The sequence below is a fragment of the Falco biarmicus genome, chromosome 4, assembly GCF_023638135.1.
Source record: "Falco biarmicus isolate bFalBia1 chromosome 4, bFalBia1.pri, whole genome shotgun sequence".
NCBI classification, from domain to species: domain Eukaryota; kingdom Metazoa; phylum Chordata; class Aves; order Falconiformes; family Falconidae; genus Falco; species Falco biarmicus.
The window spans coordinates 112,223,225-112,237,542 of record NC_079291.1 but is presented as its reverse complement, the minus strand read 5'-3'; the positions used below and the strand labels follow the sequence as shown (position 1 = coordinate 112,237,542).

At 45.0% G+C, this 14,318-nt stretch overlaps 1 protein-coding gene across 5 annotated transcripts in view; it reads left to right on the top strand.

The window, feature by feature from the left end:
- The window catches only part of RAD54L2 (RAD54 like 2), a 74,450-nt gene that overhangs the window by 49,788 nt on the left and 10,344 nt on the right, over window positions 1–14,318 (top strand). For all 5 annotated transcript variants that reach the window (XM_056334579.1, XM_056334580.1, XM_056334575.1 and 2 more), the window contains 13 exons: window positions 1,221–1,419; window positions 2,846–2,985; window positions 4,617–4,748; window positions 5,524–5,756; window positions 6,254–6,436; window positions 6,706–6,839; window positions 8,126–8,322; window positions 8,859–9,201; window positions 10,872–11,049; window positions 11,649–11,900; window positions 12,494–12,612; window positions 12,922–13,037; window positions 14,052–14,151. In XM_056334579.1, the coding sequence (XP_056190554.1) occupies window positions 1,221–1,419; window positions 2,846–2,985; window positions 4,617–4,748; window positions 5,524–5,756; window positions 6,254–6,436; window positions 6,706–6,839; window positions 8,126–8,322; window positions 8,859–9,201; window positions 10,872–11,049; window positions 11,649–11,900; window positions 12,494–12,612; window positions 12,922–13,037; window positions 14,052–14,151 (2,326 nt within the window). The remainder of the gene's footprint in view (window positions 1–1,220; window positions 1,420–2,845; window positions 2,986–4,616; window positions 4,749–5,523; window positions 5,757–6,253; window positions 6,437–6,705; window positions 6,840–8,125; window positions 8,323–8,858; window positions 9,202–10,871; window positions 11,050–11,648; window positions 11,901–12,493; window positions 12,613–12,921; window positions 13,038–14,051; window positions 14,152–14,318) is intronic.

The window sequence follows — 14,318 nt, the reverse complement described above, 5'->3', positions numbered from 1 at the left end:
CTGAAAATAGGAGAATGCAGAGAAAAAGAAATGTGTGTGATTTATAATGTAGAAAGAGTTGCCACTTTTTGTTTCTGAAAAAGCTTGCCAGAAGTTACTGTGAGAGTGAAGCCTGGTGATAAAACCAACTGAGCTGCCTGCCAAGCCATGACCCCATGTTTGAACCAGAAAACCTCTGGCATGGTATGTTCTGTTAACTTGGAAGATGGTTATGCAGGTGTCATATAAATGGAAATTTCTGCCCCACTTGAATGCTGTGAAACAAGGAAAAAGAGATTTGAGTTCCTTGTTTTAGTCAGAGCTCATCGGGCCCCTGTAGGAAAACAGGCCCTTAGGGACAGCAAGTGCTCTGCGTGGACTGAAATAATTTTGCCTTGTTTTCTTGTCAGAACACTTTTGGGCTGGGTTGAGTGGTGTTAGTCTTGGCTTTCCCTGGGAACAGACCCTTCACTGAAAACTTTTTAACTCTCTGTCCTGGTTTTGGCTGGGATAGAGTAATTTTTCTTCTTAATAGCTGGGACAGTGCTGGGGTTTGGATTTAGTACGATAACAATGTTGATAACACACTGATGTTTTAGTTGTTGCTGCGTAGTGCTTACTCTAAGTCAAGGACTTTCCAGTTTGCCCTGCTCTGCTGATGAGGAGGTGCACAAGAAGCTGGCAGGGAGCAGAGCCAGGACAGCTGTCCCGAGCTAGCCAAAGGGATGTTCCACACCATAGAGCGTCATGCTCGGTATATAAACGGGGGGGAGCTGGCTGGGAGGGACCAACTGCTGCTTGGGGACTGGCTGGGCATCAATCAGTGGGTGGTGAGCAGTCGTACTGAGCATCACTTGGGGTTTTTCCTTGGATTTTGTTCTTCCCCCACCCCTGGCCCCTTCATTATTGGTTTATTTCAGTTATTAAACTGTTGTTATCTCAACCCATGAGTTTTACTTCCCCCCCCCCCCCAGTTCTCCTCCCCATCCCACCAAGGGGGTGGGGAGTGAGCAAGCAGCTGCGTGGTACTTAGATGCCAGCGGGGGTTAAACCACAACATGCTCTTTGAGTGGCTGTTGGAAAGGACCCCAGTTTTGACCCCCAGAGAAACATCCTTACAAACAAGTGAGAATAGGGGTTGTTGGTTCCTATTCAGCTCAGATTCTGACGAATGCTCATGTAAAAGCCAGCTGCCAGCCTGGCACAGTTGTTATCATGGCATTACCTCCTTGTCTTTTCAGACCAACCCCAGGAAGCTGTGTTCAGTGGTGACCATGTTGAACATGCAGAGGATGGAGAATGGCAGTGCTCTACTTCAACTACCTCATCTCAGAGTGAGCGGGCAGAGCGACTCTTGCAGAACCAGCACAAGAGCCTGGCCTCTGAGGACACCAAAAAGAAGAGGGCTCAGAAACCGTCTCACATGCGGAGAAACATAAGGTAAGCAGCAGCAGGACAGAAAAAGCTGGAGTCCTGTATAGCCCTTTGGGTAAAAGCAAAATCTCTGGACTTTGCTTCTGAGCTACATTTTGCCACTGCTGGCAAACCAGATGGCTTTTCTTTTCCAAAACCTTAGGATTTCACCAGTGGGAGTAATATGATCTCAGACAGGAGTGCTGCATGTGGGTGCAGACTTGTTTGGTGTTTCAGAAGAGTTATGGAATATACTGCAAAAATTGTGTATTTGCTGCTGGCTTTTAAGACATGTAATTGAAAAACAGTACCACCATTAAGTAAATATTCAGTTTCGGATATCTGCTGATGAGGATCCTATTGCAAACAACCTAAAATATAGTCCTTCCCTCTGCTATCCTGGGTACTTGTTGGCAGGAATGCTGATGCTGTAACTGGTGACTGAAATGTTGGAAATTAATTTCACCTGGATTTTATAAAACAGTAATTGTTTGATTGTGTAAGTCACCACATATATTCTGGAACAGGTCGTGAGGTGGTAATTCACTATGAAATTTTGTTCAAGAGGATCTGAAATGCTCAGAGGAGTCATAATGGAGCAGGAATTCCTGTGGCAGCAAGTGGCTCTTTTGCTCTGTATGTAACGTTCTGGTGGTCTTTGGGTTATATTTGAGCTTGTGCAGATTGATTTTTCTTGAAGCTAAAGGAACGAGCATTGAGTAGGCCTTGGAAACTGAAACTTCATTAAGATGGACGTGTCCCTGCAGTGTGGGGTTGGGTGGATTTAAAGGCTAGTGTGAGGGAGCTGGATTTTACCACTGCTTGTACTGCACCTCTCCTCTGGCAAAAGAGCCTTCACTTCCAGGGCTGCACGTGTGAGACTGAAGCGTCAGGGGAAGCAACTTTTGGAAATAACGAAAATTACTGGTAAAGGTAGGGTGCTTTGAGAGCATCCTTTGAAATAATTGTTAAAGCCATTAGAGGTCCTAGTTCCTGAAAATACTATGTCAGTGGAGAATCAGGGTGATGATTTTTTTGTGGGGGAATTGATGCGTTTTTCTCCCATATATCTTCTTTGCATGAAATTGTGTAGTTTATAAACTGCACAGCAATAAGTAACATCCTTTCAGATAGAACAACTGGTCTATGATAACCTAGTTTAAGTATATACTTACCCACTCATATTTTTCATCCTTTTGTTATTTTGCTTCTGTCAAACTTGTGTCTTCTCCTTGACTAATAGTAGTGTTACCTGTAGTTGGGGAGCACAGTCTTGAAATAGCTGTTGAATTTGTCTATAGCTTTTGGTGATGATGTTCCTAGTCTGTGTAGCTGACAAACTACTTGGAGTTTGTCAATCATCTTTTGAGCCAGCTGTACAGCCATTCATGTTTTTGAAAGAAATTGTTTGAATGTAATCAAATCATGTTTCTCTGTTCACTCCTGTGTTCAGAAAGCTGTTGCGTGAGGACCAACTGGAAGCCGTGACAAAAGCAGCCCAGCAGGAAGAGTTGGAGAGAAGGAAACGGCTAGAGCAGCAGCGGAAGGATTATCCAGCCACTATACCAACCGTACCCCTAGAGTTTCTTCCTGGTAAGCAGTGGAAGATACCACCTGAAGTCAGATTTTTTTAAGGATAGAAGATACAAAATAGAAGCTGAAAGAAGTTTGTGCTATGCTTGTCCATGATAGGACAAGAGGTAATGGTTTTAAACTAAAATAAGGTAGATGCAGACTAGATATAAGGAAGAAATCTCTCACAATGAGAGTGGTGAAACACTGGCACAGGTTGCCCAGAGAGGTTGTAGATGCCCCATCCTTGGAAACATTCAAGGTCAGCTTGAACAGGACTTTGAGCAACCTGGTCTAGTTGGAGATGTCCCTGGTCATTGTAGGGGTGTTGGACTAGATGGCCTGTAAAGGTCTCTTCCAGCCCAAACCATTTTATGATTCTGTGTTGCATTTGGACTCTCAAGTGTAAACCCTTGAAATGGCAGTTCCAACTGTTGTTGATTCAATGTAGTCAGCTCCAAGTCTTGAGCTGGTTCTGGGTCAAGATGCTGTGGCTGCATGGTAAAAGGTGCCAGGAAGCTTCTGTTGAAGATCCTTTGACAATTTAATTGTGTCTAAGTGGGATGCTGGAGCAGGTGTCTCTTGTCTTCCCAACTGGTATGGAAGCTTAAACCAAGGGACTCAGCAGAAATGCCACGTCCTTGGTTCAGATCATATTTTTACTGTGAATGGTTCAGTGGTGCATGGGTCTGGTACTAGGGACAGTGGAACAACAGGCTGGCTGTACATACGTTCATGATGTTAGACTGGATGCACATATGTTTGTGATGTAACCTTGTCCTTTCTTGCATGTTTCAGCAAGCAGGGAAATAGCAGGCAGTATAAACGGTTAAGCATCACCCTTGTCTACTGGTGAATATGCTATCTCACGTTGTCTTGTAACTTGGATCATTTCAATGACCTGGTTTGTAGCACAGGCTCTCAGACTGGTGTAGAGGGCAGAGAAGTGCAGTGGGAAGTTGTGTCGGGGGTAAGGAGTTCTTGAGCTGACTTTGCATTTTGAGAAAATGTATATTCTCCCTTAAATGCAAGTGTTCAAAATATTTTTACATTGGAGGGGAAGGAATAAGTGCTATTTAGAACACTTTAGCTGTTGCAGAGTAGGTTTCAACCCCAGAAGAACGTCGTTGCTTGCTGAGTCACTGCAACGGTGCTTATTTGGCCCTGTTAGCTAGTGTCTCTCTGCACATGGCAATACCTAAACATACAAGCAAATGGTCTTGATCAGCAAAAGTTGTTTATGATCTGTGGGATGTAATTATTACAGTGTCCCTACTAACAAAGGGCAGTAATCATCCCTTCAGCAGTTGGTACTTTCTTTGCTGGATAAAAACAGCTTTTACTTCTGAGACCCAAAATAAAAAAAGAAGGGTCTTTAGCATGTTGCATGGTCAGTGTGCCCCAGTCAGGGCATGCAATAGAGAGGGTGCCATCAGCAATGGGCTATTGTTTCGGCATATTGAGAAAGGAGGAGATTGTGACCCAGGAAGCTGAGTCATAGCAGTATTGTAGACAGTGAGAGTCTGTTATGGAAAATTCCAGGGCTAAGCTATTGGAGCAAAAGTGGAAGGAAATACTGTCTGGTTTCTGAACAGTTTTGTCTCCTTCTCCATTATTATGAATTACTTATTGTTTATAATTTATGTTTGTAGACGACATCGTTTTCAGAACAGCAGAGGCTACCCAGCTCCCCCCTCAGGTCCTGGCTGAGGAAGTGATCTGCCTAGATAGTACCAGCAGTGGCAGTGAAGATGATACTAAAGGAAAAAATAGCATTAAAGATGGTAAGTGACCAGTTGCCTCAGCCTGGTCTTCTCACGATATGCTGTTTATTTAGCCATAAGTCTCCTGTTTTCATCTAGTCAGATACTCCAGTAGTGAATCACTTCAGTTTTTGTAGGCCTATTGGTTTCCAAATATATGGCCAGTTCTGGCCTTTGAGTTCTAAACTGACATTTATAAAATGGCCTATCAGGCACTCTTGCAAACTTGTATTTATTTCTGCTTTATAAATGCACTTAATTTTGCTTAGTGCACTGCTGAACAATGCTTACATGAGATGTGGCATCATCTGCTTGTATAAAAGGAGCATTTAAGTATTCAGATCTGCAACTGAAAGTGGTTTTTGTTCCCAGATGCATCTAATCTGATTCCTTTATACCACACTGGTAGACTACTTCTGCCTGATTTCCTTGGTGGTCCTTAGACCATTTTATCAACAGATAAAATGCATGTCTGGGTTTGGGAATTAAGAGGACATATGGAGGAGAACATAAAACACTTACAGAAACTGTCTCATGTTCTGTTTAGATCTGCCCAAAACAATGTTCTCTGAAACATGGGGAAATTCAGGGAAACTCCTGCTTTTATATGCTGGTCTGAGAGGCCTGATGTGTGCTTGTATTGTGCCTGCTTGTTCAGAACAGGTCATTAAGCCAGTGTGGAATTGTAAAAGATGGTAGCCTTATTTTCCTGGTATTATGTTTTTTCACATGCATGATAAACCCTGACACCAAGTTAACTTTTGTCTTGTTCTCTCCTGTTTTGGTTACTTCACAGAAGTGATTGAGCTGAGTTCAGGAGAGGATGATGCTCTCCAAATTGTGGACAGCAGTGACTCTGGCAATGAAGGGGAGGAGGATGGCAGTGAAGAGAGCAGTGGCTCTCATGTGAATGATGCCTTAAATCAGTCAGACGCTCTGGGGCAAGTCATTGTCAACATCAACCATCCACCAAATGAGGAGGACATTTTTCTGGCTCCCCAGCTTGCACATGCAGTAAAACCTCATCAGGTACACTTCATTAGCCTTGAAAATGCAATGGACGCAGGCAAGCCTGCCTTGTAATCTCAGCAGAACTTCTTTGGTGAGCTCTGTGACCAGTCTGGTTGTGGTGGTGGCTGTTGTGGACAGTCAAATGATAAGGACAAATTAAAGGAAGGGCAGGGCTGTGTATGACTTCGGCTGTTGTTATCCTCAGACCTTTGTATATTTAGATGAACGCTTACAAAATAAAGTTATATTTATAAACAAACTAATTGACCCCAATTAGATTATCTGGCTACAAATTAATTTTGATTTATTATTATATTCTCAGGAAGCTTTATGAGTAGCTAAAAATACCTGCTTTTTGAGCCTTCCCTAGATTAGTGTTGTAGTGAACTTGAAACATCCCATTATATATTTCCATGGTTTATGCAATCCTAACCTGCTTGCTACTCTGTAAATAGTTACCTATCTTGGTCTTTTTTCTCCCACCATTCTAATACCTTTTCTACTTTTCTGTCTAGATTGGTGGGATCCGATTCCTGTATGACAACTTGGTCGAGTCCTTGGAGAGATTTAAAACCAGCAGTGGGTTTGGGTGTATTTTAGCACATAGCATGGGCCTGGGCAAGACCATACAGGTCATCTCTTTCTTGGATGTACTTTTTCGACATACGGAAGCAAAGACTGTTCTTGCCATTGTACCTGTAAGTAGCCATGTGAAGGGCTGGCTGAGGGCCTTCCTTGCACTCCTCCTTTCTTTGTGTAGAGAAGATTGATTAGTGCCCTGTTGCAAGTCCGGTTCTATCATACTCTTACTCTTCTCCTCCCTCTTTTGTTCCCTGTGTGCCTGAGTTTGCATGCTGTGGTCTGCTCTTTCTGTCTGGGCACAGCTGGGTGTCATTCCCTCATTTTTGTTCTTAAAATCCCGAATGACTCAATTAGGTTTTTAATCCTTCCATGGCTACCTTTTCAGGTGAATACACTCCAAAACTGGCTAGCAGAATTCAACATGTGGCTCCCAGCACCTGAAAACCTTCCTGCTGATTATAACTCCAAAGAGGTCCAGCCCCGCACCTTCAAAGTCCACATCCTGAATGATGAACACAAGTAAGTGCCAATAAAAGCCCTTCTGAGTTGTTTAACACCACCTTACGGAACTGTTATCAGAACTGCTGTTGCAGACTGTCTAGTTCGGGCTAATTCTGTGCCCTCAACTCCCAGATCTTTCCCACTCTGCATTTGTTGTGGATGCCGTCTTGAGGGGAGGATTTTGGTACCCGAAAGAGATTTGCTGTCTCTTTGATTCAGTATTTCTGTCTTGTACTTCCTTCTCATGCTGCTGATGCACCTTTCTGCTCTTCCATGTATGCTGAGATCAGGGACCCAGTTCCAGAGCGAGTGCTGCTTCTGCAGAGAGGAGCAGAAGTGCTATGGTTTGTTTCTGGTGGTACACTGCTAGTCCTGTCAGAGTCCTGGGATTTCTGAGGTGTGCCCCCCTGTACTGTGTATCTCTTGTATTTTAAATATGTGTTGGTGTTTTCCCTGAGATTTTTTACACACTTAGGGATTCCTCTACCTGACACTGACTTCCTGATAGTTGTGTTGTCCTTGAAGGGTTCTGGCACGTTGTACAAAGCCTCCTTGTCCAGGAAGGAGAGATCAGTGATTGCAGTTACAGCCTGGTGTGGAGTGTATTCTTGCCTTGTGGATCTCTGCTTCTTTCTGGGTCATCTTTCTTGCATGAATCAGGACAGTGTAGTGATAGTAGGGAACTCTCAGTTCATCAACTATGTTCATACACTTACCTGTTTAGGTCTTCACCTTCTGGGTGAAATGTACTTCGAATCAGCCGATGCTACTCCAGCCATGTGTTTACTATTGGATGGGATCTGGTGTGCTCTGGGAGGATTGAATGAGGACAGTGTCTTGATCTGAACCAATTCTGAGCCAGCTAGCAGGGAAGGAGTAGTTGAGGGGCACTAGCATTGGAAGAGACAACAAGAAGGGATAAGTGACTGGACAATTACAACTGTACATTAGCAGCTCATTGTGAAAATGGTTTTTGCAGAGGCAGTCTCCTCAACAGCTTTTTAAAAAGGTTGCTCTCAAGTTTCATATACTTTCATACATGACAAACTTCTACAGCTCAGCTCCTGTAAGGATTTGTCATTCTCAACTCTGCTACCTGTGGCACATAAAAGGCTTTTTTCTTTTCCTCTGTGCCAGATTGCCTCCTAAAGAAACTTCATTGTATTCCTCTGTCTGGTTTGATGTGAGATAGTGCTTTAATGAATTGAACATGTCTTTCTTCTCAGCAGACTCCGCTCCAGTGGTTCAAACAGAAACTGGAGAGAAAGCTTACATTTTGGTTGATTTATTTGTTGGTTTTGCAGGACAACAGCTGCACGTGCAAAGGTGGTGAATGACTGGGTGATAGAAGGTGGTGTGCTGCTGATGGGATACGAGATGTACCGTCTCCTCTCACTGAAGAAGTCCTTTGCCACTGGCAGGAAGAAGAAAACAAAGAAACAAACTGGCCCTGTTATTATTGACTTGGATGAGGAAGACCGGCAACAAGAGCTTCTGAAAGGTAGAAGGCCAGTCCCTGAGATGGAGAGTATGATCCTGTTGTCCAGCTGCCTATCAACTCTGGCAGCACAGGGAAACAACCTATAACTTGCTTTTTAGCATCTCTGACATGATCAAACTTTGCTGGGCAGGACTGTGTCTTTGGAGACAGAAAGTTGTTGAGCTTTGGCTGAGTCTTCCATTTCTGGCAATAGCTGCAAGTGAGCATGGAAGTCAATACACTGAACCTGGGGATTTGTCTCTGTGAGATTTGCCAGTCCGATCTGATGCAAGACACCCAACTTGATGCAATGCAGGTCATTGAGCAGAAATCAAGGGACGGTCGTGCCTGATCATTACCACAGTATGCTAAATTTGAGCTAGTGTCTAGTCACATTTGATTTCCTGAATCAGCCCTGCTCTCTGCCACCCATGAATACTGCTTTTTTTGTCTTTCAGAACTACCCTTCTTTTTCTGTTTGTGAAGTTGGTGACCATATAAAAGCAGCACTTTGTCTTATTCATCTCTAACTAACACTTAATGTTCCTTGTCCTCAGGGATTGAGAAAGCTTTGTCTCGCCCTGGCCCAGATGTGGTTATTTGTGATGAGGGACACCGGATAAAGAACTGCCACGCCAGCACTTCGCAGGCCCTGAAGAACATCCGCTCCCGCCGGCGGGTGGTGCTGACAGGCTACCCGCTCCAGAACAACCTTATTGAATATTGGTGCATGGTAGACTTCGTCCGACCTGACTTTTTAGGCTCCCGGCAGGAATTCAGCAACATGTTTGAGCGCCCTATCCTGAACGGGCAGTGTATTGACAGCACCCCTCAAGATGTCCGTCTCATGAGGTATCGCAGTCATGTCCTGCATAGCCTGCTGGAAGGCTTTGTGCAGCGGTGAGTCCAGAAGGAGTTCTTAACGGTGCTCCTTCATCCCAAATTAGCCTGCTTGTTTGCTGGGTTTATGCAGTACAGCTGAATCTTGCTGCCTTATGGAATCATTTAGGTTGGAAAAGACCCTTAAGATCATGGAGTCTGTTAACCTTACACTACCAAGTCCACTGCTAAACCAAGTCCCTAAGTACCGCATCTACACATCTTTTAAACACCTCCAGGGATGGTGACTCAACCACCTCCCTGGGCAGCCTGCTCCAATGCTTGACCACCCTTTTGGTGAAGCATTTTTCCTGATGTCCAATCTAAACCTTCCCTGAAGCAACTTGAGGCTGTTTCCTCTCATCCTGTCACCTGTTACCTGGGAAAAGACACCAACAACCCACCTCATTACAACCTCCTTTCAGGTAGTTGTGGAGAGCAATAACGTCTCTCCTCAGCCTCCTTTCCTCCAGACTAAGAAGCCCCCGTTCCCTCAGCCACTCCTCACAGGACTTGTTCTCTAGACCCTTCCTCAGCTCCATTGTCCTCCTCCTCGACACGCTCCAGCCCCTCAGTGTCTGTCTTGCAGTGAGGGGCCCAAAACTGAACACTGGATTTGCGGTGCGGGCGCACCAGCGCCGAGCGCAGGGGGACGGTCACTGCCCTCGTCCTGCTGGCCACACTGTTTCAGATACCCGCCAGGATGCTGTTGGCCTCCCTGGCCACCTGGGCACAGTGCCGGCTCGTGTTCAGCCGGCCATCAACCAGCACCCCCAGACCCTTTCCTGCCAGGCAGCTTCCCAGCCCCCTGCCCGAGCCTGCGGCGCTGCGGGGGGTTGTTGTGACCCAGCTGCAGCACCCACCGCTGAGCCTTGTTCAGCCTCACGCGGTTGGCCTCAGCCTATCAATCCAGATTCTTATAGGCTTGAGTTTTAAACGGATACCTTCTCAGTCCTTGTGGGAGGATCTTAAGCATATCGAGAAGACCACAGATGAGATTCTTAGGTTATCAGCTCCATATTTCTCTCAGAATCTCTGTCTTGTCCAATCTGTCAACTGCAAAGTGGTCCTTATGGCTCTGTTTTGCCATGGAGGTAGAAGTAAAGTTGATTTGATTTGGTACCACAGGCTCTGATAATGGAGAGCAACACCTTCATACTGCACCAGAGTGAGCTCAGGTTTATTTTGATGTCTTAATAGTTAATTTGAATGTGCACTTTTTGACATCTTCTACCCAAGGATTTGAAAGTGTTTCATGAACCCTCAGTTATGGAAAGTGACAGTGTCTCTACCGCTCTGGAAACAAATCAACTTTGTTTCTCAGATGAGGGTTCTAAGATGCTGGGCCAGTGATTTGGATGGAGAGTCTTAGTCATTGGCAGAATTAAAAGAGACCTTAGGTCTTGTTTCTTTTTTTCCAGCTGCCATGGAAAACAGGGCTTTCATCACTCTCCTAACACTGTGACCTGTGCTAGAAGATTGTAACATTTGAGATCTCTGTAATTGTGCTTATAGTTGGTATTTGGCTGCTTGGAAGTGCCATACGTTAGAGAAGCATGCAGCTAGAGGTCTTTTTCCTTGCAGCCAGGTGGGCCAGAAGTCAAAATCTTACCCTACAGGCAGCCACAGAGAGATCAGGTTGGGAAATTCCCTTCCCTCTGTTTATCTCTCTTTCTTTATTTCCTCCACAGGCGAGGCCACAATGTGCTGAAGGTTCAGCTCCCATCTAAGGAAGAACATGTCATTTTGGTACGTCTGTCAAAGATCCAGCGGGCCCTTTATACGGAGTTCATGAACAGATTCCGAGATGCAGGCAACAGTGGCTGGCTGGGACTGAACCCACTCAAAGCTTTCTGCGTCTGTTGTAAGGTAGGTTTTGGCAGAAATCACAAAGAAATATTCTATTATATAAGGGAAGGGCAGGAATATGAGTCAAAACAGGAGGTAAAAGTATGGCTGGCCAGGCACACCTTGTTTCCCCAGAGTGCCCTGCAATGGCCCAGCAGAAGAATTATCCCCACTTCCAGAACTGGGGTGCAGTGATGTTAAACGTCTTTCAAATTCATGCAAGAAACCTGCAGCTGTCAGCTCAACCAGTACTGGGCTCGTGTCTTAACCATTTACCTGCTGCAAAGCGAACAAGCAGCTTCCTCTGCATTTGTGCTGTGTGGGGTGCACAGTGACCTTCTGGTTTGTTCTCAGGGAAAGAATTTGGCATTTTTAAAGTCAGGAGAGCCTTAAGACTGTTTATATCTTGTGTCATGGCAGTCATGTTTTCTGTTTTCACTGCCTTAATGCAGTCAGACTGTTGTTTTCTGTAGAACCTTGTAGTTCTGTGTGGGAAGGATGAGGACACGACTGAAGTATTCATTCTTTCTTTTGAGTAGCTGGGGGGGCTTTCAGTCCACAATCATTGGCAAGCAGCAGGCCAGCGCAGGCCTAACCACTTTCTTTTCTTACCCCTTCAGATCTGGAACCATCCAGATGTGTTGTATGAAGCTCTGCAAAAGGAGAATCTGGCAAATGAGCAGGATTTGGATGTGGATGACCTTGGCACAGCAAGTACTAATTCCCGCTGCCAGCCTCAGGGAATTAAAGTCAAAACAGAGAGTAATGCTTTGCCATCACCAGTTGGAGAAGCTACCAATAGCAAGTTCCTCCAGAGTGTTGGCTTCAACCCTTTTCAGGAGAGAGCAAATCAGGTCGTTACTTATGAGTGGGTGAGTACCACTGCTGGTGGAGACTTACAATAAACGTAAGCTAAGTACTTACTCTGAAAGACTGTACCTCTGTTAGGTACAATTTTCTGAAGTAGAGCAAAGAAAAGACTCTTCTGTTTAAAAGTTGGGCATTTCTCTTACATTTTCTCTGCCACAGAGCATCTTGATAAGTATGCCTGCATGGTGCTGGGCAGGGGTTTTGGGACTCTTGTGAGGCAGGGATGCAGGCGGCACTCTTTGATACCATTGTTTTCATCTGACCAAAAAGGCCGGGGACTTTGTTATTCTAAAAAATGTGTTAGGGTGAAGTTTAATCTAGGTAAGGTGGTGGTAAATCTAGTGGGCTGGAGGAGAGGTGTTGAGATAAAGAGTCACAAGAGGTTAAGAGGATTCATCCCTACTCCAAGAAATTTGTAATTTGGAGCTTCTGGAATGGGAGGTAGCACAGTAGTTGGGAGTAACATTGTCACCTTAAGCAACTGGATGTATATAACCTCTCTGCACTGACTTATTTCTCTCACCTTGAGACAGGATTGTTGAACTAAACAGGGAATGAGCAACTCCACCTGTAATAGTGTCCCGTTTCTCGGTAGGCCAAAGACATCTTGTGTGACTACCAGACAGGAGTCTTGGAGAACTCACCCAAGATGGTGTTACTGTTCCACCTAATCGAGGAAAGTGTGAAGCTTGGAGACAAGATCTTGGTCTTCAGGTAAGCAAAGTGTCAACAGCTGATCCTACAGTCACTAAATGCTGGAGTAGTTGGACCCCTCCTGGTACTAGGAGGTTGTTACACACAGTGAATGGTGTGGCAGTTCCCCTTTTCTCCTTTATTGTATGAGATTCTGGTTTTGCTTCATGGATTTTATACTTCTGCCACTATCAAGTTTACTAGTGAGAGGTGTGCTGCCACAAACAGGGTTTGACAGCCATCAATGCTGTCATGGTTGGGGAAGAGTTCTGATACTCCACTTGTGCTGCTGTGGGGGCTTTCTCCTGAACAAAGATCTTGGTTTTGCAGCCAGAGCTTGTCCACCTTATCTGTCATTGAAGAATTTTTGGCAAAGAGACCGATGCCGAGTCCTCCAGGCTCAGATGGAGGAGTTCACAACTGGGTCCGAAACATCAACTATTACAGTGAGTGCAGCCAATCCTCCTCTCTTTTAGTGTGACACTGTTTGATCCTCTGTGACGGACTAATTCCTGGAAGTCACCCACCATCATCTTGTAGTTGTCCCTGGGTGTGAAAATGCTCTTCTGATGAGGCCTTATTCAGATGGTTCTTACTTTAGTTGCTTGGGAAGACAGTGTCAGTGTGACAGCAACTAACTGATAATTTCTAAATCCTCTTTTTGACATCTTTCTTAGAAGGTGTTAGACATCTTTAACATCTCACTTACACACTAGCGCTTTTTCAAGTTGTAAAAGATACTTCTTGCTTCCTGTTTGGCTATTTTTTTAGATCTTGCTTCCCAAACCAGAATCACTGTGGAATGCTTTCACTAGCTCGAGGCTGTGAGTTCCTCCTTCCCTCTTTCCCAGCTTTAAGTCTTGTTCTGGCATGGGTTGTTGCTTTGTGTGGCTACTTTACAGGCCAGGACTAAGAGGAGCAGTGTATATGGTGTTCCTGATTTTTGCAGAGCTGCTGGAAGAGAGCTGCTGCCCAGGAACAGAGACATGACACCCACCTGCACTCCTTCAGACCAGTACTCTCTGTGCTTAGATCCAGTCTATGGGGTTTTGCCAGAGGCTTTCACAATTTTGTTTCGCTTAGTTCCTTGAACTTCCAGCATACAGGAGGACTTTGTTCCTGCTGCTCTTCTTGCTGTCCATCTTGCCTAATACAGAGCCTTAATGGGCTAGGTGTGTTGTAGCACTCCCAGTCCTGGCCTTGCCAAGCTTGAGTAATGTTTCGCTTGGTCTTTCAGTTGAACAAATCCTAACCTGGCTGGCTGGTTTGCATCTGCCTGGCTGGGCAAATTAGAGGTACAGAGTGGTCCAGTTGAGGTCCTGGAGTATGTAACTTGAGGAAATAACTGAGAATTAGTTGGGAGCCAGTTATAAAGCTCAGTGTTTAGGAAGTGGGTTTGTTCTGATAGGATTCCCCCAAACATACAGAGTTTTTAAATGTGTCTTTAATTTCATTCTCAGGACTGGATGGTAGCACCTCTGCCTCGGAAAGGGAACGTCTGATTAACCAGTTCAATGATCCCAGCAACACCTCTGTTTGGCTCTTCCTTTTGTCCACACGGTAAGTTGGCTGGAGCAGAAAGGCACAGTGGAGGACTCAGACTGATGCTCTGTGTGCACATGGGTTTTCAGTTCTTCCTTTGTAACATGCTCTCAAGAATTTGGGATGATAGTGCCATCTGCTTCTGAATTCCCTAGGGGTGTAAGGATTTTAGTCTTAGTCCTCTG